This window comes from Vombatus ursinus, unplaced genomic scaffold (assembly GCF_900497805.2).
Source record: "Vombatus ursinus unplaced genomic scaffold, bare-nosed wombat genome assembly UNPS02014794.1, whole genome shotgun sequence".
Taxonomy (NCBI): domain Eukaryota; kingdom Metazoa; phylum Chordata; class Mammalia; order Diprotodontia; family Vombatidae; genus Vombatus; species Vombatus ursinus.
In genome coordinates, this window is record NW_020954572.1 from 3,754,599 (window position 1) to 3,779,980 (window position 25,382).

Below are 25,382 nucleotides of genomic sequence, written 5' to 3' on the forward strand. Positions count from 1 at the left end.
TGTCATCCTCAACTCTCCACTTTTTCTCACCTTTCCCCCCTCCCCCATTCAATGTGTTGCCAAGGCCTATAGATGGTACCTTTCTAAAGTCTCTTGTATTTGCCCCATTCTGACACTGTTACCGCTTCTTATACTCTTTACTAACCTTTATGTACTCTCTTGTCTGGTAACACTGGCCCCCTTGCTCTTCCTCAAAGAAGACTCCATTCCATCTTTTGACTCCAGCCATTTTCACTGACTTTGTCCAATGCCTAGAATACTCTCCCTTATCATTTCTGCCTTCTGGTGTCCTTGTCTTTCTTTTAAGTCCCAGCTGAAATCCCACCTTTCCTGGTCTCCCATAATTCTCTCTGATGATTCTCTCCACTTCATCCTGCATACATCTTATTCCTACACAGTTGTTCCCATGTTGTCTGTGAGTCCCTTGAGAGTAGGCACTCTTTTTTGCCTTTCTTTGTATCTCCAGTGCTTAGCATAGTACCTGATATATAGTAGGTGCTTAATAAATGTTATTGACCGTTGACTGAAACGTAAGGCATTTTGAAAGTTGAAATTCCCTTACTGGAATGTAATGAAGAAATCACTAAATTTGGGAGGCTGAATCTCCCTTTTGCCATTGACTATGTATGTAACTTTGGCGAAGTCATTTTCTCTGGCCTCAGTTTTTTCAGAAATAAAAGAAGAGATTCAACTGGGTAACCCCTTTCTTCCAGCTTTAGATCTACTATGATCTATGACCTATTTTTTTTTTTTTTTAGCAAAATCATTAATTACCTGCAAAGGGATGCTAGAAGGATTAAAGTTAGAAATTTGTTGTGCAAAAGTTGAAGGGAAGGGTTAAAACCCTGTGTTTTTAATTTCACTAGCCATTGGTATATGATTTTTCTCACCCCATTTTTTTGGGAAAATTTTCAGTCCTCCTATCTTCTTGTCTCTAAATCTTCACTTAATTGTCGCTAATTTTTAATAATAAATCAAGTGTAGCAGTCACTGGAGCTACATTTATCATGAATTCAAGTTGCTGTTCTTCCAGAGGCTAAAACCTCTTCAAATGCCAATGACCTGGAGGTCTAAATCTTCATAACTCCCTCTTACCCCCTGACTATCCAAGGCCTCTCCAAAGCTCCAGGATGTTCCAGCTGGGAAGGAAACTAAAGGGTGAATGTATCCCCGTGGCCCCACCTCCCTCCATGCACTTGATAACCAGTCCTCGCCAATAAAGATGCTCTCTGCGGAGAGTGTGTGTTTGCTTGCTGGAGTCCAGGAGGAGAGGCTTTCCTTCGAGCTCTGAGACTTTCGTCCTGGCAGACGCCCCAAGATTGTTGTGAGGAGTCTAGCCAGTTGGTGAGCTCTCTAATCTGAACCAGCTGTGTCCAGACTGAGGCTCCATTTGCATTGTTTAACATACTTAGAAAATGAAGTGTTCATTTTTAACATTCCTCCTCCAATTGGTTTAATGCTGAATTACTGAAGAGGACTAAGCAAAACCAGGTGCTTTCTCTGTACTCACTCCAGTGCCTCAGGAGGCTCAGACCCTTACCCTGTCCGCTTCACTACTTGCAGTATTGGAATATCATTAAAGCGAGAATCGAAGGGCAGAGAGGAGGTTGAAGTTCAGAAACGCCTTTGAGTAGTAGGCACTGTGATTTTTTTTCTTTCTGTTTTTTCCACTTTCCCACCTCCTTTTTTTCTTCTCCACACATCTGGGACATGCCAGGATTAAAGAGGTAGGTTCTTTGTACGGAACTTCTTTCTTCAGGGATTGGAAAGACTTGCTATATAGCCTGCTGTGTGGAAAATGTCTATGGCTGAGATTCAATCTGTGTCAGGACACTGGAAAAGAGATTTGCTAGTGATGCAACAAGATTGCTAATTATAAAAATGTGCTGTTCAGTAATTTCCATCTTGAAGCTCTTTTCTGGGGTGGGGGGGGAAGGAAGGGGAGGGACAAGGAGTGGTGTTGTATAATAGTTTTAGAAGTCACATTGTCTGTCCCAGGACTGCAGAATTCTACTGCTCCAACGCCAGTGCCTTCATGCAAAAAAACATTTTCATAGACTGGTAGCAGCTTTCTGAGCTGATTTACCAAAAGATATCACTAATTTGAGAGACCAAGTTTAAGCTTACTAGCAATCTTTGCAGAAAATAATTGCTGTTGTGTATGTATCATCTCCTGGATAAACCATCGTGCCTGGCTGAACATACTTAAACTCTTGTGCCGGATTGTACTGTATGTCTGTGTGTGATTCGCAAAGGGAATGAGACCCAGAAGTATAAAGCCAATGAGAAGTGGGGATTGCAGACAAAAGTACATGTAAGCAAACTTTATGTTGTTCTGTAGGGAAAATTAAGAGACAGTTAAGTGATTCTCAAAATTGATGACTAAGAGAACGGCAGCTCAGGGATCCTTGTTTAGTAAAAGCCTGTAGATTCTTTAAATCAATGGGTTTCAGTGTGTGTGTGTGTGTGTGTGTGTGTGTGTGTGTGTGTGTGTGTGTACTGTGAACTAAAACTTAAGCCTGGGATCACCTCTTCTGACAGCTAGCAATGACATTTGGTAGGTCCCTCCTCCCTTTCCCTTTCTTTAGGGGTAAGTCATGGAATGGATGGTTCACCTGCTTTTTAGAAAGTACCCTGGATTGTGAGAATGAGAAGTTGGACTCTAGTCGTACAGTCGATGACACATTTTTTTCTCATTCTTTTTTGATTGCTTTGCTTTTGGTTGTCCTGCAGAATAGAATGCAGATTCAGTGTCACAGAGTTAGACCTAGCTATTTGTGCTATTGTTAGAAGTTTTGCTAATGGCATTTTGGGACTCGTTCATAATTGTAAAAACTCTTTTTGCTACTGATTGAAGCTTTTTCAACTCCCAGAACTTGCCTGTCACTCTGCCAAGGGTGAGAGCCTTTGTCTGGGTACCTTGACCTGCTTTGAAGTTTGAGGGGAGACTCTGTAGCTGGGAAATGCCTCTAGCCAAAAGGTGAGGAGAATGGGTGTTAAAATGGATTTTGTACCAACTCTTGAAGGCACTCACCCTACTCAGCCTCCAATATAAACAAGACATGGTCTAATAACTAACTGAAAGGAAACTTCATGTGAGGAAACAGGAAAACATTGAAATTCATAATATACAGACTGGAAAATAAATTTATTGTTACTCTTTTTTTAAAAAACAGATAATTTTAGTCTTTGTGAATTAAAATAAGTCCACCATCACAACAACAAACATCACAAAAAACTCAAACCAAAACAAACCAAAACAACTCTGGGATGTGGCTATGAACTTTATAAGGTCAGAGCAGTCTCCAATAATATGGAACCTGGCTTATGCTGCCTTATATATTAAATAGCTGAGAAACTATTGGAATTTCAGAGTATTCTTTAGTTGGGGAGAATGATCTCATGGTTAGATGAAGAAACTGGGAATTATGATTACTGACTTTGCTGTTTTTGAATAATTGTCAAATCACCTTATTTTTCAGGTCTTTAATTTATCCAAACAATAAATAGACAAAGTCAGACGGGCCACAGAATAAGTATGTGGAGGTCAGGTCTGCATCTAAAGATAATTTGTTGATTGAAAAATTATTATTCAAAGAAGAAATGAATGAATTATCCAATTTAGACAAACACATCACCAGTCTAGGCAGTTCAGTTTTGCCTTTCCTTTGATTGGCTGGCTGAGTTATAACCCAAATTCATTGAGTATTTGATCAACCTCCCTATTAACTATGAAGAGTCAAATTTGAGATCACAGAGCATTAAACTTAGGCAGTATTTGCTAATGCCTCCATTATTGGTTGATGGAAGATTCTATACTGATATGTGTATCTAGGCTAGATGATCATTTATATTAAATGATACTCTGGTATCAAATTCATCAAGCACTTTGCTCTTTGGAACTTCGAGCACTTCACACTAATTATCTCATTTGTTCTCATCTTTTGAGGTAGGTCACAAGTATCATCATCTATACACACATATTTATAATAAAAAAACTTTCAAAACTCAAGCATCACTGTCTATATTTGCTTGTATACAAAGTAAAAACTAGGTAAATGCTTAATTTGCCTCTGACAAGCCTCCCTCTTTCTCTAGCCTTTACAGGCACAAAATGGTATTATTGATTATAAAAACATCATATTTGAATGGGATGCTGCATGGTGAGGTGGCAGGATACCCAGCTTCAGAGTGAGAAAAACCTGGTTCAAGACCCCTCTTCTGAAACATATTGGCTGTGGGACCCAGGGCAAGTCACTTAATTACTGCTAAGATAACACACTATAGAACATTTGTCAATTTGCATTGGTAGAAGGAATTTTCTTCTTTAGCAGTTCCCAACTTCAGTGATATCATAGATTTAGACCTTCCCTCTCAAAGTATTAAAACACATTCAACTACTACTTAGATATTTGTATATATAAAATATTTATTTTTGATTTCTCATCCCTGTTTAGGATACTGACCGTTTCCATTCTGACTCTTTGTCTTACAAGTCCTGGACATGCACAGGTGAGAATGAACCTTACCCTTCCTCCTCCTCTCCCACTAGTTTTTAGGGTTATAAAATATTAGGGATATGAGATACTTTGAGAAATAATTAAGTTCAGCTACTAAATTTGAGGGGCTGCAATATGCATCTGTGGAACAAGTATCCAAATCTATGGAATTATAGATCCTTGAAGTATCGAAATATATATTTAGCAATTCAATAAACATTTAAGTTTCTAGTGTATGTAGAGCACTGTGCTAGGCCCTAAGGAAGATACAAAATTTAGGTAAGAAATCGTCTCTACTGATATTGAGTGTATGTTCTAATAGGCAGATTGTGACACATACAAAAAGTATACACAAAATACAGGTGGAATGCAAAATAAAATACACTGTCTATAAGAAAGGTAGAAGTAAAGTACCATATGAAGTATTCAGGTGATGGGTAGTGGGCGTCATTAAAGATTCACAAATGAGGGAAGACTTCCTGGGAAAGTTAACACAAGTTAGGTAGATAGTAATTGAAGAGGTGAAGAAGGTGGGAAGGGCATTCTAGGCATAAAGAACAGTGAAAGGACTCACATGTCATAAAATGCATCAAGTGTATGGAGTTGGGGTGAAGAAAAAGAGACAGTGAACAGTTCAATTAAAAAATAATGTTTTTATTCCACACATCAAACAAAATGATTATATGTATACAAACACACACAAATACACACATATATACATTATATATATTATAACATAAGAAAAGGCTTGTGCATGAATCTACAGATCTCTATTATGTAAAGTTTGCTTTTCTTTTGAGTATATAATAAAATTCAACCTATAATTGTCAAAACTGTCCTAAGTGTTTGTGATCCTCTCTGGACTTCCTTCTACTCTGGAGCAATTATATAAAGAGGTGTGAGCATGGGAACCAGATTACAAGGGGTTGAGAGGAGGGCAGATAGTGAAGAAGTAGAATAATCAGATGTAGATAACTTTTTAAAGAAGCTTAGCCAAAACAGAAAGGACAATGATTGCATGATAGCTAGATGGGGGTTAAAGTCTCAACGGAAGTCTTTATTTTTAGGATTGGGAGAACTTGAGCAAGTCTGTAGATATATGGGAAAGAGCTCATGGCAAGGGAGAGATAGGAGATGACTAAAAAAGGGTCACCTGCTGGAAAAGTCATGGAGGTGGTGGGAAATAATGGGGTCAAAGATGCTGAAAGAGAAATAAGCTTCAGTAAAGACAGGGGTGAAGGAGAAAGAGAGTGTTAAGATGCTGAGAAGTTTTGAAGGCTAACTTAGTACAACTGAAGGAATCTGCTTCTGTAGGGAATATCTTGAATTGGAATTATTTATTACAAGAAACATATCCAGTTCTTTTTTGTTCCATAAAAGCGAATATTGTTTCATATCTAAATTTTGCATCCTACTTAAGTTAGGGAACACAGTATGTATTTAGTAAATGCTTATCGAATAAATGAATGTATGTAGCAATATCATTCCAGAATAGCACCCTGACGAGCAGTATCATAGCTGTGCCCTAACAACCAGCATCTTTCAGGAGTATGATGTGGAAAGGTACCATGATGTGGTGGATTTGAAGTCAGGGAACTTTGGTTTGAATCTTAGTTCTACCTGTGTAATCTTGGGAAAGTACCTAGTACAGGTAGTACTACCTGTGTAATCTTGGGAAAGCCACTTACCCTCTCTGGGCTTCAGTTGATTTGGAAAATAGAAGAGACAGACAAGATGATCTTTAGATTCTATGATGCTAGGTTAGAATTCTGTACTTAGGGGTCTCCAGAAAGAAATATAGAGCACTGAAGGATGTAATTTACAAGGAAGGGGGAAATTTCAGCTGCACCCAGAATGTCTCCATTATGAGACAGTGCCCCAGGAAGGGGAGAGCCTTTGTGATCTGTTACAGGAAGTAAAGATTATGGTTCTATAATTTTATCCTTGGAGTATTTTAAGATCAACAACCAGACCTTTCTTTTCTTTTGCAGCAGCAATGCACGAACGGTTTTGACTTGGACCGTGCGTCTGGACAGTGTTTAGGTAGGAATCTCCTGTAGTTGCTTCCCTCTTAATAGGGGAATTCAGACACAATTGCCCAATGTTGTCATTTCCCTGTCCTGGAAACAGAGAGTCAACTTTTGATCATCTATGAGGAAAACAACATCATGGGGCGTCTCAAAGAGTGGTTGATACAAAAATCTTTTTTTCCTGCCTAATTAATTGTTTGACTTTGCCTAAACTACTTTTTATGAGCTGAGGCATAAAGTGGGTATGGAGTTGGCTTCAGAGTCTAGAATAGTTAGCATTTATATAGTGGTTTAGGGTTTGCAAAATACAAATATTATCTAATTTTATGTTCACACCAACCCTGGGAGGAATGTGCTATTATTATCCTCTTTTTATAGACGAGGAAATTGAGTCAGATAGAAATGAAGTGACTTGCCCGGGGTTACATAGCTACTAAGTGTCTGAAGCTGGATTTGAACTCGGATCTTCCTGGCTCCAGGAGCAGTGCTCTACCCACTGCCCAACTCAGCTGCTTCTGACAGCTCTGGAAGACCTGGGTTTGTTTGACTTCTGATACATACTGCCTGTGTGACCTTGAGCAAGTCACTTAAACTCTAGGTGCCTTAGGCAACTCTCTAAAATTACTGGTTGCAAAACAGTTTCATATTTGCATCGACAGAAGAAATTTTTTCCCTGGGAGTTCTCTGTACTCGTGGATTCACAGATTGGGATCAATATTAAAAAAAAAAATCTAAAACCCAAACTATTTTAAAAAAATTTTCTGAACTTGTTCTGGTTACATGATAACCCAGGGTTGGGGGTGGGGCAGCAATGGCATGAGGAGTGACAGAAAACCAGCAGAAACTCAAAAGATTTGCTATGGAAAATAGATTTTTGTCTACTGGCTATGAGTTAAAGATGGTAGTTGGGCATTTTTGTTTTTCATCTGGCCATCTCATCCCTACTACCAATGACTTTAGGTTTCAAACTATAGAATAAGCGGCATGCTCTGAGTCTTGGAATTTCCTTTTCATGAGGTGTGAGTTGGCTCTGCCTCTGTTCAGATGGTTGTCACATGCTTTCAGGACCCAGGCATGGTTTTATTTCCCACCCCAACCCTCAAGCTGCCAATGCCGAGGCTGGTGAGAGGGACGTCTGTGTGTGTGTCTGTGTGTGTAACTGATCTATTTGTGTGACCAGGCTGTTTGTGTTCATGCACATTATCTGGAAAGACATTCTCTAGACCAGGGAGGGGGCCCTGAAGGTCTGGGAGAACACATGCTTTCTTGGAAGCATGCCCTGCCTGTTTCTTTGTCTATTAGAAGTAAACTTTGAAGTAAAAAAAAAAAAGCTTCGCAATCAAAGGAGCTATTATGTCAGTAACAATTTCTTCTTGGCTCTCCCAATACCGCCCTCCCTTGCCATTGGAATCAGAAATTATGTCACTTTTACATCCTGGTTCTGTGGAAAGAGCATGTGAATAGAGCCAAGAGACTGGGTTCAAGTCTCACTTCTGACCCCAACTCCTTATCCATTTCCTCATTTGTAAAATGAGTTAATAATATACTGTCTACCTCATGGGGTTACTGTGAAGAAAATGCACTAAAAACCCTGTGGTGCCATGTGCATGTGGGCTATAATAATAATGATGCTTATGTCAATTAGTTGCTGGCAGCCTGATATAGTGCTTAGAGCAGTGTGCTTGAAGCCAAGAAGACTTGTGTTCAAATCCCACTTTTGAGATTTAGCAGCTATGTGATCCTAGGTAATACTGAATCTCCATGTGCTTCAGACAACTCTCTAGGACTCATCTACTAAGTGGGTTGCAATCTGCTTTTGTGAAGACTTTCCCAAGCAGATAAAATTACAACTCCTTCCCATTTTGGAAAATTAGTCAGGAGCAGGTATAGGTGAAGCCTATTTAATGATTCTTAGGAGGGCTCTGGCTAAATGAAGGCAGATGCAACATAGCAGAGGGACTATTCATATTCTTGCCTTTTCTGTCCACCTTGACAGATGTTGATGAATGCAGGACTATCCCTGATGCCTGCCGAGGAGACATGATGTGTGTGAACCAAAATGGTGGATATTTATGCATTCCCCGAACCAACCCCGTATATCGAGGGCCCTATTCAAATCCTTACTCAGGCGCATACCCACCACCCCCAGCACCGGTTCCTGCTCCAAACTACCCCACTATTGCAAGACCTGTTATTTGCCGTTTTGGATACCAAATGGGTGAAGGCAATCAATGCGTTGGTGAGTAACCAGAGTCTGAAGCCACTAGTGTTTTGCTTTAGTGGAAACGTTGTCTGTGTTCCTACTCCTGGTTGTGCAGTCTTGAAAAGAGTGACCAAATATGACGTAATGAGCCAGTGAACATTTATTCAATCCTGTTTGCCCATCTGTTTGGTGGTTATGGAAGTCATGTTCAATAATAGATAATTAATAAATGTTTATTGAATCTATTCAACTTACTAATAAATGCTTGTTGAATAAATTGAATATATAGATCCAACAAACATTTACTAATCATTTATGATATGCAAGATACTGTACTTGGTACTGAGGACCAAAATATAAATAAGATTCAATCTTTGCCCTTAAAGAGAGTACAATCTAGTAGGAGGAGTTAAGATAAAGATATGATAAACCGTGACATGAAAGACAGTATGAGGATTCAGAGCACTTTTGATTGGAGCAGCAGGTAACAGTGCTCAGAGAAGGTTTCTTGGGAGAGGTAGTATTGTAAGAATGAGAAGAATATCAATAAGGGAGGTGAACATTGGGAGCAAAGGTAAGGGGGAAAGGATAGGATGTGTCTGGGAATGGCAAGTAGTCAAGGTTGGTTGGAACATAGAGTATGTAAAGGGAAAAAGTATGAAGTAAGGCTGGAAAGGTGGGGTGGGGCCAGAATGTGAAGGGCCTTGAATACCAGGTGTTCATACTATTTGGTAGGCAATGTGGAGCCACTAAATATGTGTCTATATATGCCACTTTGGGGATGGGCAAATGATGTGTTCATTGTTCTATGTTGGAGCAAGGATTTCTTCCCCCTCTTTCCCAGGCAATGTTCATGTTTTCAAATTAAATAGTACTTTTTGAAACACACAAATCGTCCAACTCAATGAGTGAGATGTGGTCAGATCTCTTTTCCCTCATTCATTGAGCCTCTGAATTTTTGAATATTTTGTCTGTGTAGAAGCTGCCTTCTATAATATAGAAGAAAACTATAGAAGAAGATTATAGAAGTGTTGGAGTGAGAATCTTTGAGTTTTACAGAGGGCCTCTGAAGGCAAACCTAGCCTTCTTTGAAAATGCTTTTCTGGTAGAAAACCTGACAAGAGATAAATAACATGCTTTTGTAGAAAGAGTGTTGGGAAAAAAATTGGGATTTGGAGTCAAGATATATGGATTCTAAGTTCATCTCTAACACTTACTATGTGACCTGGGGCAAAGGACTTTAACTCTCTGAACCTCAGGTTCTCCATATATAAAAATGAGGATGATACTGTGTGTACTGCTGCAATATTTTTACACAGGTATTATGGGGAAAGTGCTCTATAAGCTTTTAAAATGCTTTAGAAATGGAGGTTGTTATTATTATTATTATGGTCCAAATAGAGCTCCTGGTCACAGGGCCTAGTTGCTGGGGAAGCTATCAGAACAGAGCCATTGCCAGGAGGAGATGACTTTAGATTTGGACTAACAGTCTCAGAATTAGATCTAAGGACCCTCCTATTTGCGCGCGCGCGCGCGCGCGCGTGCGTGCGTGTGTGTGTGTGTGTGTGTAGAAGGGTATTTGGTAGGACTGGAAATAGCCTATACCCCAGGTAAATTCTTTCTACAACATGTGGCCAATGTGTATCTGGGTTTTATCAATTGGGTACTTTAAGGCTCACAGAATTTCAGGACTAAAAGAGATTTTAGAGACCATCTAGGCTAAATTGTACAAGAACACAAATCCCCTTTATAACCTGTCCAACAAGTGATCATACTTCCAACCTTTACTTGAAGATCTCCATTGTGGGAATAACCCACTATCTTCCAAAGCATCCCAGCCCTACTTTAGGGTAGCTCTAATTCTTTTCCTTATGTTTGCAGCGTCCCTATAATTTCCTAATTCTTTTGGAATCAAGTAGAAAAATCTAATCCTTATACCAAATGAAAATACTTGAAGTCAATTTGCATGGCCTACCAAGTCATCTATTCTTCAAAATAAATGCCCCCAACAAGCTAGAGGCACTTCCAATAAGATGGAGGGTGAAACAAGGATGTCCATTATCACCACTGTTGTTCAATATCATACTGGAAATGTTAGCTTTAGCAATGAGAAGAAAAAGAAATGGACAGTATTAGAATAGGCAAAGAAGAAGCAAAGCTACTACGCTTTGCAGATGATATGATGATATACTTAGAGAATCCTAGAGATTCAAGTGAAAAACTACTTGAAATAATAAACAACTTTAACAAAGTTGCAGGCTATAAAATAAACCCACATAAATCATCGGCATTTCTATATATTACCAACAAAGCCCAATAGCAAGAGATAGAAAGAGAAATTTCATTTAAAGTTACTGTAGACATTATAAAATATTTAGGAGTCTACCTACTGAAACAAACCCAGGAACTATATGAACACAATTACAGAACACTTTTCACACAAATAAAGTCAGATCTAAATAATCGGAAAAACATCAGTTGCTCATGGGTAGGCCAATCTAATATAATAAAATGCCAATTCTACCTAAGCTAATTTACTTATTCAGTGTCATACCAAATTACCAAAATATTATTTTATAGAATTAGAAAAAATAGTAACAAGATTCATTTGGAAGAACAAAACGTCCAGAATATCAAGGGAACTAATGAAAAGAAATGCAAGGGAAGGTGGCCTAGCCACTCCAGATCTTAAATTGTATTATAAAGCAGCAAGCATCAAAACTGCTTGATACTGGCTAAGAAATAGAGTGGTGGATCAGTGGAATAGGTTAAGTATGCAAGACACAGTAGTCGATGACTACTATTTGATAAACCCAAAGACCCCAGCTTCTGGGATAAGAACTCACTATTTGACAAAAACTGCTGGGAAAACTGGAAAAGAGTATGGCAGAAACTAGGCATAGACCAAAATCTCACATCATATACCAAAATAAAGTCAAAATGGGTCCATGATTGAGATATATTTTTTATTTATTTTTTTATTTTATTTTGTTTTGTTGTTGTTGTTGTTTTTAGGCAATTGGGGTTCAGTGACTTGACCAGGGTCACACAGCCAGTAAGTGTTAAGTGTTTGGTCTGAGGCCAGGTTTGAACTCAGGTCCTCCTAACTTCAGGGTGTGTGTTCTATCCACTGTGCCACCTAGCTGCCCCCCATGATTGAAATATAAAGGCTGACACTATAAGCAAACTGGGAGAGCAAGGAATAGTTTACCTATCAGATTTATGGAGAACAGAAGAATTCATGACCAAACAAGAGATAGAGAACATTACGAAATGCAAAATGGATAATTATGATTACATTAAATCGAAAAGTTCTTGCACAAACAAAATAAATGTCCCCAGAGCTTTTTTCAAGCAGTGCTATGATTTAGGAAATGTTGTTGCTATTATTATTATTATTGCTATTGTCTCTGTTTTTACAAATGAGGACATAGAAGCTGAGAGAAATGAAATTACTTAGTTGGTGAACTGAGATTTGAACCTTAGGTTTCTTTATTCCAAGCCTACTCTTTCATTTAATTTTTATTTTTTTCTCAATTACATGCAAACAAAAAAAATTTAACATTTGTTTTAAAAAATTTTGAGTTCCATATTCTCTTCTTCCCTGTCTTCATTCCCCCCTCCTTAAGAAGGCAAGCAATTTGGTATAGATTATACATGTGCAGTCATGAAAAATATGTCCATCCAGTCTACTCTTTTTATGACATCATGCTTAACAGGAGCTCAGCGCAGGGTTGCATCTTATTTGGTGATTTGTATTTCCTTTTTGATCTCTTTGCTCCTGGATGCACTGGGTCTCAGAAACTGTCTTTCTTCAGGTTACAGCTAAAATCCCGCCTACTTCAAGAAGCCTTTCCTTATCCTTCTTAATAATGCTATTATTAATAATGTTAATTTTCCCTCTAAGATTATCTTCAACTTATCCTATCCATATCTTGTTTGCATGTTGTCTCACTCATTCTTCTGTGAGCTCTTTAAGAGTGAGACTTTCCCCCTCTGTCCCTTTCTTTGTATACCCAGTGCTTGACATAATTCTTGGCACAGAATAGGCACTTAATAAATGATTGTTGACTTGACTTGACAGCATGATAATCATACTGGGGCATCTGGAGGCGTAGCCTCATTTAGGAAAGCCTTGGCCCATTCTAGAAGTCCTCTTCCCTACTTCTCTCCCCCCTAGTCCACTGCAAGAATTGGAAGGGGCTTTAAAGATCATCAAATTCAACTTCCCTCATTTCAGAGATTGGGAGACCACGGTTCAGAGAGCAGAAATGGCTGACTCAAGATTGCATAGCTAGGAAGTGGTGGAGCTGAGACTTTAGCCCGTGTTTTCTGAGTCTAATTTCAAGGCCTCTTTCCACTATACAGTCCTTGAGATGATATATTTGTGTGTGTGCCATAATGATTTCTGGGGCCCCATTACTACTCATTTCCTGCGTGTGGCTCTGAACTGTACGCAAGCTTTGGGAATGGTACAGAGAAACTAGATTCCCTGCTTATAAGGTTTGTTTCACTTCTCCTAGGGCTGAATGTTTGCCTGTAATATTATTTTAGAGGTGGCATTGAATAATGTGTGTGGATTTTTTGTTTTTCTACATACTTGGAGCTTTACAAATCTTATGTGCAAATGTATATTTTACCATGTAAATGTATGCAAGTAGCACACAAACATGTGGTTCTCAGATTTACTGGAAAAATTGGGTAGCCTTAAGATTAAATCTCACCATTAGTATTGGCCTCAACAGAAGGGTGGGTGGCAGTTTCTTTTAAATCTAAGAAAGCACAGGGAGGAAAGAAAAAAGGAGTAGCAAGGCCCAAGCAGGGAAAGACAAAAGCTGAGGTTTTCATGGAAAAACCATTGAATCCTAGAATTTTAGAAATCAAAGAATGTTATAGCTGGGAGTCTTACAACTTAGAATGTTAGAGATGGAAGGGACCTTATAACATAGAATGTTAGAACCCAAAACAAAATGAGCACTCTGGAAGGAACCTTAGATATCATGGAATCACTGATTAGGTATTAGAAAGGTCCTCAGAATTCTTCTAGTCCAGGATCCTTATTTTACAGAGAGAGGTTAAGTGACTTGCCCAAAGTCACACCAGGTATCAAGTGATAGAGCCAAGAAAGGTTGTACTTATACACCTCCTATCTTGAAAGTCAGCAGCCTGTATGCCCCATCCCTAACACATCAGAAGGAAAGAGGCTGGAATTTGGGTATTGTACTTTTCAGAGGCTGTCAACCCCTTAATGTGTTATTCATCTAATTTATTTCCGTCATTTGACAGATGAGGAAACCAGAGCCCAGATAGGGGCTGTTGACCTGTCTAGTGCCATGTATATTGACAAAAATCTAACTCAGGCCTCTTATTCCTCTCTTATATCTGCTTGAAAATAAAAGTGCATATTGGGCTTGGTGGCATATACCTGTAATCCTAGCTAGTAGGGAGACTGAGGCTGAACTCAGGTTTCCTGAGCTATAGTATGTTAAGCCAATTGTATGTCTTGTACCAATTGTGGCATCAATATGGTGAGCTGCTGGGAGGGAGATCCCTAAGAAGGAGTGAACTGGCCAAAGTCAGAAGTGGTAAAGGTCAAAAAAGGTCTATCAATAATGGGATTGAGCCCACTAAAAATACATGATCTTCTTCTTTGAACTGGGGGAGGGGCCTTACTTCTTGCAGGGGGATGACTACACTGATGACCCCACCATCTCCCTGCTATCTGGCTCTCATCCCACTAAGGCCAAGGAACCTGCCATCTCCTGAGGCCCCTCTTCCTTTGGGAGGGGGATGATCCAGGCATCAGGGTCCCCCTCCCTTCCTTGCCAGCCTTCCTGAGGGTGGGAGAGGGGCACTGTCCCTTGTGTTTGTGCTCAGAGAAGTTGCTAGAAATCTAATTTGGGGCCAGAGACTGTTGGAGGGAACCTGGCAGTAATTAAGGAGAGAGTGTGCCCAAGGGGCTGTTCTGGACAGAGCTTGGTATAATGGAAGCAGCCCCAGGTGAGCAGAGATCAACGAGAGAAAGGACCCCAACCCCAACACCATGCATGCCATGGAGTGGGACTCTGCCTGCCACCTCTCACATTTTCTTGTGTCTCCACTGGGTAGCAACTTATGCTTGCCCCACTCCCCATCCCTGGCTCCATATGTTCTCTTTTTGGTTGGTTTGGGATTTACTTGGTTACGCTTTGTACTGACCCCGCTGATTGTTGATAGAATTATATTTTGGATTTTTACACGAGAGAAGTTTATACTTCTCCCCCTATATAGAGAATATATATATTATATATATGTAAAAAATGATCTTTAAAAAAAGAGAGAAAAAACAATAAATATTCCTTAAGGAAATGCTGGCATGTGGGGTGCTGCTAATAATTAGACGTCTGGGGGCAATATGGTACTTTGGAAAGAATGGTGAATTTCAAGTTAGAGGATTTAGATTTAGAGCCTGTCTTTGTCATCTGTGTGATGTTGGGCAACTCTGTTAACTTCTTTGGCTCTTAGTTTACTCATCTATAAAGTTAGGGAGGTTGAATACTATGTAATCTCTAAGGACTCTTTCAACTGTATTCTGTATTAAGAGGAGTTTGAAGTGATGAAAGGATTTTGATGATGCTTTTATAAATTTCCGATCTTATGGAAGGGATCCAATATTTTACAGAGTGTGAGAGCTCCTTGACATGATCACTTTAGCAGCTTCATAAACTTTTTAAAAAAATTAAATTTTCATATATAGATATATATATCCAAGTACATGTAAAAACAATTTTGAAAGTTCATTTTTAACAATTTTGAGTTTCAAATTCTCTCCCTCTCTCCTCTCCTCCCTACTTGGGAAGGCAAACAATTTGACATAGATTATACATGTGCAATCATGCAAAAGGCATTTTTATGTTAGCCATGATATGAAATAGAACATGGACCAAAAATTTAAAAAGACAAGAAGAAAAAAGAAAGTTAAAAAAAGTATGCTTCAATTTGCATTTAGACTTCATCAGTCCTTTCTTTGGAAAAGGAAAATATTTTTCATTATAGTCCTTCAGGAATTGTATTGCTGAGGATAGCTAAGTCATTCACAGTTGATCATCATATAATGCTGCTGTTACTGTGCACAATGTTCTCTTGGTTCTGATCATGTAAGTCTTCCTAGGATTTTCTGAAGGTATCCTGCTTGTCATTTCTTATAGCATAATAGTATTCCATTGCAATCATATACCACAACTTGTCCAGACATTCCCCAATTGATGGGTATCCCCTCAATTTCCAATTCTTTGCCACCACAGAAAGAGCTGCTATAAATAGTTTTGTACTATTTTGTACATAGTTTGTAATAGTTTTGTATTGCAGGTCCTTTTCCTTTTCCTTTTTTTTTTCTGGTTCTCTTTGGGATGTGGACCTTGTAGAGGTTTTGCTGGGTCAAAAGGTATGCATGGTTTTATAGTCCTTTGGGCATACTTCTAAATTGCTTTCTAGAACTATTGGATTAGTTTACAACATTAGTGTTCTAATTTTTCTACATCCCCTCCAACATTTGTCATTTTCCTTTTCTGTCACCTTAGCCAATCTGATCGATGTGAGGTGGTACCTCAGAGTTGTTTTAATTTGCATTTTTTTTTAATCAATAGTGATTTAGAGCATTTTTTTCATGGGACTATAGATAGCTTTGATTTCTTTTTCTGAAAATTGCCTGTTCATATCCTTTAACCATTTACCATTTGGGGAATGACTTGTATACTTATAAATTTGAATCAGTTCTTTATATATTTGAGAAATGAGGCCTTTATCATAAAAACTTGTAAATATTTTTTTCCTAGTTTTCTGCTTTCCTTCTAATATTTTCTGCATTGGTTTTGTTTGTGCAAACACTTTTTAATTTTGTATAATCAAAAGTATCCTTTTTACATCCTATAATGCTGTCTATCTCTTGTTTGGTCATAAACTCTTCCCTTATCCATGTATCTGCCAGGTAAAATATTCTATCTTCCACTAATTTGCTTATATCACAATGTCTAAATGTCTAAATCCTATACCCATTTTGACTTTATCTTGGTATACTGCTTGAGATGTTGGTCTATGCCCAGTTTCTGCCAAACTGCTTTCCAGTTTTCACAGCAATTTTTGTCAAATAGTGAGTTCTTGTCCCAAAAGTTTAGATCTTTGGGTTTATCAAATACTAGATTAGTATGGTCATTTACTACTGTGTATTATGTACCTAATCTGTTCCACTGATCCACCACTTTATTTCTTAACCAGTATCAGAGGGATGATTACTGCTTTATAATACAGTGAAATCTGGTATTGCTAGACCATCTTCCTTCACATTTTTTTTCTTTGATTCCCTTGAAATTCTTGATCTTTTGTTCTTCCAGATGAATTTTGTTATTAATTTTTCTAGTTCTATAAAATAACTTTTGGTAGCTTGATTGATATGTCATGAGCAACGAATATTTTTCCATTGTTTAGATTTGACTTTATTTGTGTGAAAAAAGTGTTTTGTAAATGTATTCATATAGTTCCTAGGTTTGCCTTGGCAAGCAATTTCCCAAGTATTTTATATTGTCTTAAGTTATTTTAAATGGAATTTCTCTTTCTACCTCTTCCTGCTGGACTTTGTTGGTAATACATAGAATTGCCGATGATTTATGTAGGTTTATTTTATATCCTGCAAACTTGTTGAAGTTGTTAATTATTTCAACTAGCTTTTTAGTTGATTCTCTAGGATTCTCTATGTATACCATCATATCATATGCAAAGAGTGATAGTTTTGCTTCCTCATTGCCCTTTTTAATTCCTCCAATTCTTTTTCTTCTCTTATTGCTATAACTAGCATTTCTAGTACAATATTGAATAATAGTGGTGATAATGTGCATCCTTCCTTTACCTTTGATCTTATTGGGAATACTTCTATCTTTTTCCCAATACAGATAATGATTGCTGATGGTTTTAGATAAATACTCCTTATCATTTTAAGGAAAGCTCCATTTATTCCTATGCTTTCTAGTGTTTTTAATAGGAATGTGTTGTATTTTGTCAAAAGCTTTTTCTGCATGTATTGAGATAATCATATGATTTTTATTGTTTTTGTTATTGAAATGGTCAATTATCCTGACACTTTTTCTAATATTGAACTAGCCCTGAATTCCTGGTATAAATCCCATCTGGCCACAGAGTACGATCTTGGTGAAAAATTGCTGTAATCTACTTGCTAGTATTTTGTTTAAAATTTTTGTATCAATATTCATTAGGGAAATTTGTCTATAGTTTTCTTTCTCTGTTTTAGCTCTTCCTGGTTTAGATATCAGCACCATATTTATGTCATAAAAGGAATTTGGTAGAATCCCTTCTCTGTCTATTTTTCCAAATAGTTTATATACTACTAGAATTAGTTGTTCTTTAAATATTTGGTAGAATTTATTTGTGAATCCATCTGGTCTTGGAGATTTTTTCTTAGGGAGCTCATTTATGGCTTGTTCATTTTCTTTTTATAAAATAGGGTTATTCAAATATTCTACTTTCTGTTCTGTTAATTTGGAAAATTTCTATTTTTGTAAATATTCATCCATGCCACTTAGATTGATAGATTTATTGGCACCTAATTAGGCAAAATAGCACTAATGATTGCTTTAATTTCCTCTTCATTGGTGGCAAATTTAACCTTTTCACTTTTAATACTGGTAATTTGCTTTTCTTTCTCTTTTTTATCAAATTAACCAATGGTTTATCTATTTATTGCTCTTTTTTTCTTCATAAGACCAGCTCCTAGTTTATTTTTTATTTTAATGGTTTACTTGCTTTCAATTTTATTAATTTCTTCTTTGATTTTCAGGATTTCCAATATGGTGTTTAATTAGGGATTTTAAATTTGTTCTTTTTCTAGTTTTTTTTAATTGCATGCCCAATTCATTGATTTTCTCTTTCTCTATTTTATTGATGTAAGCATTTAGAGATATAAATTTTCCCTAAGTACTGCTTTGGCTGAATCCCATAAATGTTGGTATGTTGTCTCATTATTGTCATTCTCTTTAATGAAATGATCAATTATTTCTATGATTTGTTCATTGATCCACTCATTCTTTAGTATTGGATTATTTAATTTCTAATTAATTTTAATCGATGCTTCTATGGCCCTTTATTGAATATAATTTTTATTGCATTCTGATCTGAAAAGGTTACATTTAATATCTGTGCTTTTCTACATTTGGTTGTGAGGTTTTTATGCTCTAATATGTGGTCGATTTTTGTGTAGGTGCCTTTATAGGCTTTTTTTCTTTTTACAATACAGTTGGCTGCTTTAGAGTTCTGTTGGGTTATCCCTTCCCCTACCATACCTCTTGCCAGGATCTCAATGCCCTTGAACACTTGGACTTGACTGGGATTCCTATTCATCTATCGAACCTTATGAAGTCATGCAATTTATGACTCTATTAATCCATCACATAGGAGAATGCTAGAGCATAATAATACCACCCCTTTTGTAAAATGAACACAATTTAGGAAACTTGGCTAGTACTGGAACTAGGCCCATTCATTTCAAAAAAGTTCAGCATTACACATTCATAAGTCCTGAGTTCCTTCCAATTTCCCCTCACTCCACCCCAGCATTTCCTGATTTACAATGGGTTTTCAAATAGGCCTTCAGCAGAAATCCTTCTGGGCATTGTGGATGGTGGTGTCAGTGCTGAGAGGTTAGGAGTGGGGAGACAGGAAGAAGAGGTGTCTATTTTTACCCTCTTTTCTTCCCAAGAACATAGAAGAGGGAGAGCCAGGCCTAGTTCATAAGGAGAAGGAGAAGCAAAGCCCAGAGATGACAGAAATGGAGGTGAAGAAGAACAAAGAGAAAAATAAATAAAAATAGAATAGAGGAAAAGAAGCAGCCATACAGCTTATATTTATTAGGGGTGAGACGTGTCTATACTATCCAACTCTTAGTCAGCAGCTCCCATGTTGAAGAGTTGGATATAGGAATTAAATGAACATCTCTGGTACATTTTATATTTGGTTGACAAGAAGACAAAGGAACAGAAAAAAAAAAGAGAATTGGGGAAAAAAAGAGAAAATCAGTTTCTGGAAACTACTCCATTTTGCCAGTAACACTAGGAAGTCTTCCTGTTGTTTTCCCCATGCAACCTTTTTCAAAGGCCTTTGATCCTTGGCACTTTATTGTTTCATCCACATCATGGTTGAAGATGATCTAAGTTCCATTTCTTTTTCTGCCACTAATTATGAGGCCTTAGACAAGTCACTGACCTTTATGATCCTCAGTTTCCACATCTGTAGGATTGGGAAAATAATTTCCACTTTATATATCTCATAAGATATAAGGCTAAGATGAGATAATGAATGTGAAAATAGTTTAAGTTGAAAGCATAATATAAATGTTATTATCTCTACTAAAAATTTGACTACATTTGCCAATCTCCTATACTTCAATGTTAACTGGTCATGGTCCCTTAGCTTGCAGTTGTTCTATTTACCATTAGACTCAGTTGATACAACAGATCAAGTATTGGACTTGAAGTTAGGAAACTTGAGTTTGAATATTGCCTTATGAGATGCCTTATGGGTAAATTACTTAACCTCTCAGAGTCTCAGTTTCTTTATCTAGAAAATCAGGATAATATTACCTGCACTATTTACATCACAGACATAAGGTGCAAAAAGTGTTTTTCAAGGTTTAAAGCACTACTCAACCCTGATGTGAATGACTTGCTGTGAGACCACGGATTCAGGAGAGGCTCAGATTTGCAGGCATCTTGCTTCCCTCTTTGTAGGCAGCCAAGGTCAAACCACCCCCACAAAGAGTGAGTCAGAAGCTTGTGGTGTCAGGCAGTAAAAGGCAGCAGTCAACCTTTGAACGTAGTGTGTTTTGCCCAAGGACTTGTGGGGGAAACTGTACTTTTAGAAATGAGAAGGGAAGAGGAAGTAGTAGCCCAACATCCCTAAGTCAAGGAGTTTAATTTGGCTTAGAAAAAAACAAAACAAAACAAAACTGATAGCTATATTTCAATGTAATTGGTTTCCTTTATAATTCTATGTTTCTTATTTTATGTCTTGTAACACATTCTGTGGAGTCAGGGGGCTTCACCAGATTTCCAATGGCGTCCGTGGCCTATAAAGGACGTGAACCTCTGCTCTAGATCATCTTTCTTATGCTCTGATCTTTTGAGAATTCATCCAGACCCTGTCCTAGAATCCCTTCCTCCTTTGTCTCATCACTGATCATGCCTTGCCAAACTCCAGCCCTGGATTATTCCCACCATTTGCTCCCACTGGATCCTTCCGTATGGATGTTTCAATCCTAACTCATGTATTGCTGGAATAAGTTAAGCAACCATGCTGATTAGGTCTATTACAAATTCATATTATCTAATCTCAGTTGGGCCCTCATTAAAGCAAAACAATCTTTCTACTTCTATCTAATTGATTCTCTATCCCAGTGATCTCCACACTTTTTTTTTGATCATGCTCTCTTATCACTAAAATTTTTTTGACCATGCTCCCCAAAATGTGTATATTTATTTATATATATATATACATAGTATATTAACTTATTTATAGATTATAATCGTTTACTGCTATACTGAAATTACATCATGAAGCATATAAAAATAGAAACTAAAAAATAGAATGAGCTAAAGATCAAATAATATTTGATCCTACAGTCAAGAGCAAGTTACTAGGGTTTGCACTTCCATATACAAAGTAGAAGAGAAAAAGAGGATTGTGTGTGAAACTGGGCATGTCTATTATATACACTTGCTTTTTCTTTTTGCTGTTGTTCAATTGTTTTCAATTGTTTCTGACTCTTGGTGACACTATTTGAGGTTTTCTTGGCAAAGACACTGGAGTGGTTTGCCATTTCCTTTCCAGCTCATTTTACAGATGAGGAAAATGAGGCAAACGTGGTAAATAACTTGCCCAGGGTCACACAGCTAGTAAGTGTTTGAGGCCAGATTTGAACTAATAAAGATGAATTCCTCAACTTGAAGTTAGGAAACTTGAGTTTGAATCTTGCCTTATGAGATACCTTAACTCATACTCAACTTCAGGTTAGGCACTCTATCCACTGTACCACCTAGATGCCTTTTCTTTTTAAGGATATAGTAAATTTAACATGTTACTGCCAAAGCTAGCCTTCTTGTCTGTGTTTCTTTCTGTTCACTTCTATGCATTTTAAAAATGCTTAAGTGGTCCTTTTTTGTGTCTTTTCTTTTGGCATCCCTATTGCTAGTTTTTCTCTTTTTCTTTTCCCCTACTGAAAGCAAAACAAAACCATTGTGTTAAATATGCATACATAGTCAAACAAAACAAATTTCCACGTTGACTCAGAATGAATGTGTATTTCTCATTAGGTCCATCTCCTCTCTATCAGGAAGTACTTTATTGTTAGTCCTGTGGAATCCTGGTTGGTCATTGCATTGATGACATAAAGTCTTTCAAAGCTGTTTTTCTTTATAATGCTGTTGTTATGTACTAGCTACTTTGGCTCTGCTCATTTCCTTCTGCATCAGATCATACAAATCTTCTAGGTTTCTCTTTGAAACCATCTCTTTCATTATTTCTTACAACGCAATCCTATTTCATTACCATCATATACCATAATTAGTTTAGCCAGTCCCCGTTTGATTGACACCCCCATATTTTCCAATTCTTTGTCGTAGCAAAAAAAGCTGCTTTAAATATTTTTGTACCTATAGGTCCTTTTCTTCTTTCTTCATTCTCTTTGGCATATAAATCCAGTAATGGTATCTTTGGGTCAAAGGGTATTCCGTTTATTCATTTTGGGACATAATTCCACATTGCTTTATAGAAGAGTTGGGTTTATTAGCAAGGGAGCCTATGTTTTAATGAAGGAGACAACACACAAAGGGAAGTGGTGGTCAAGGAGAGAGACACTTGGATCAGAAAAGTTAAAGAGATGGTGAGTAGGGACTTAGAAAAGTAGAATGATTACGTTCTATACAGGTATAATGACAAGGTTGATTTTATCATGGTTCATGGTCCCCAAACTAGGGCAAGCGGGGAGGGAAGGGAAGAAGGGCAGCAAGTCATTTGGCAGGGAGGATAGAGAGGCCAAAGTGTGTGTGTGTGTGCGTGTGTGTATGTGTGTGTGTGTATGTGTGTGTGTATGTATGTGCGTGTGTATGTGTATGTGTGTGTGTGTGTGTGTGTGTGTGTGTGTAAATGAATCATGGCTGAGTCCAAGGCCACAAGGCAGCTGGCGAGGAGAGGAGGGAGTAGGGTGAGAGATCAATCAGAGAAACTAATTAGAAAGCTATTCCAACAGTCCAGGTGAAAGATGTGAGGGCCTAAACTAGAGTGGTGGCCTCATCAACAGTGAGCAGGGGATGGATGTGAGAAATATAGTAAAGGTAGAAAAGACAAGATCTGGTAACTGATTGGAGAGGGGGGAAAGAAAGGAATAAACATTCCTGTAACACCTATAAGTGTGCCAGGCACTGTGCTAAGCATTTACAAATATTATCTCATTTGATCCTCACAACAACCCTGAGAAGTAGATGTTGTTATTATCCCCATTTTACAGTTGAGGAAACTGACTTAACTAAAGGTTAAATGACTTTCCCAGGGTTACAGAGCTAGGCAGTATCTGAGACCAGATTTGAACTGAGGTCTTCATGACTCTAAGTTCAGTGCTCGAATTGCTTCACCACTTGGACACCTCTAGATTATCTCATTTGATGGTTATGTTTGGTTAGGGAGGATGATGAATCAAAGATGACCTTGAGGTTATGAACCTTTGTGACTGGCAGGATGATAGTGCCCTTGATAATAATAGAGAAGTGTGTTAGAGGGGTACATTTTAGAGAAAGATAACATAATAGGATATGTTATAAAAATTACAATCATCCATGACTTCTTGTCCTCTATGAATCATTTTTATCCACACTGAAAATGGTAAGTGGAGAATTAGGTCTTTTGCTCACTAGTCATTACTCCCAGTATAGAGCCTACCCCTAGCCACTGGACCCAGGTGGCTCTGGAGGAGAAAGTGAGGCTGGTGACTTTGCATCGCCTTCCCTCACTTAAATTCAATTCACTTGCAAGTCATGTCATCATCTCTCTGATGTCATGGTCCTCTTTGAAAATGAAGGACAAACCACACAACTCCTAGCACTGAAGTCACAATTGAGCTGGTGGGCAGCAGGCTGCTATAGTGGAGGAGTGGAGAATTTTCTCAGTAGCACATATACAGCTGCTGTGGGTGCCTGGGTAGCAGTTAGGTTAGAATTTTCCTAAGGAGCCAACCCCTGACTCAGAGGAGGTTGGGAACATATTGAGCAAAGGTTGGGGGAGCATTAGGAGAAATGGAAAGTGGGATTGTGTTCTAGAGAAGCCTCATAATTGGCTCTTTCGAGGAGTGTGGGATGTAACCTATCTTCCCATCTTCTGATTGGTTGATCACATACCCCTTGGAGTCAGATCAACCTCCTCTTTGGGCATCGCTATTTGTCCTGTTCTACTTACATACATGGCTCTTCCAAACTTTCTCTCCTAAAGCCTTGCGTAGCATCCCCTCCCCCCACCTTCTCAGTTGAGGTGCTTACTTTATCCTCATGGTGTCCTCCTGACATTTTCCCCCACAATAAAGAGTATGAGGATCTCTCCTAGACCCTCTTTGCCTTTCTTACTTTCTCATTTGTTTATCCCATCAGCTCTCGTGGGTCCAATTACCTCAATGTAGATGAAATCATTCATGTGGGTATATATATTATATTATATGTATAAATTCATATACATATATGTTACACGTATGTACATAATCCTAGTCTCTCTTCTGAGTTTCAGTTCCACATGATGAACTCTGTCAAAGACAAACAATATTAATACTATATTCTATTGATTTTTTTAAAATTCTGAACTTAAATACCAAACAAGATAAAAATCTTGTGTTCCTTTTGTAGGCAGGATAAACACTGGCCCAAGAAACATCATGTTTGGGCCAAGAAAGTTATGTGTCATTAAGAAAACTGGCATTTTGGTTCAGATGGTGTATAGCAACCAGGGCAGTCTCCCAGAAGGTGGTGGCCCTTTAAAGCTGATAAGATTACAGCACATCTTGCAGAATCCTGGGAAATTGTAAAATGATGACCAGCCTTCTGAGAGAAGGCTGCTTTAAGTTAGGAGAGCAAAATGAACTGACTCATCTTAATGAACTGCCTCAGCTCAGCCTACAGATAGTGACCTCTCACTTATTCACAACCTAGCTCCATAACCATCTCACCTCATGAGAAAGGGGGCAAAAAAGGCCCTTAAGTTGTCAAAAATAGATGTCACATACACTAAAATTCATGCACTTTACTCATAGGGGTACATCTTTATTTTCACAAAATTTTAACTGAAATTTAGCATTTCCTTCAATTACTTAAAACATTCCATCTCCTGCAAGAAGCCTTTCCCAGCCCTCTTTAATCTTAGTGTCTTCTGTTTGAGATTATTTCAAATTCATTATTTGTATTCATAGTTATTTGCATGTCTTCTCGCCCCTGAGATGAATTTTTTTTGTTTGTTCATTTTGCCTTTTTTTTTTTTGGCCTATGTGCTTACCACAGGGTCTGGCATATAGTAGGAGTTTAATAAATGCTTATTGACTTGATTTGATTATTCTGAGAAAGGGTCCATAGGCACCAC

At 37.9% G+C, this 25,382-nt stretch overlaps 1 protein-coding gene across 1 annotated transcript in view; it reads left to right on the plus strand.

The window, feature by feature from the left end:
* The first annotated feature begins 1,224 nt into the window (after positions 1–1,224).
* FBLN5 (fibulin 5) overlaps positions 1,225–25,382 on the plus strand; it is a 131,640-nt gene continuing 107,482 nt past the window's right edge. Inside the window, 4 exon segments of the mRNA XM_027869949.1 lie at positions 1,225–1,727; positions 4,458–4,512; positions 6,491–6,542; positions 8,526–8,768. Of these exon segments, the coding sequence (XP_027725750.1) occupies positions 1,711–1,727; positions 4,458–4,512; positions 6,491–6,542; positions 8,526–8,768 (367 nt within the window). The 5' untranslated portion in view covers positions 1,225–1,710.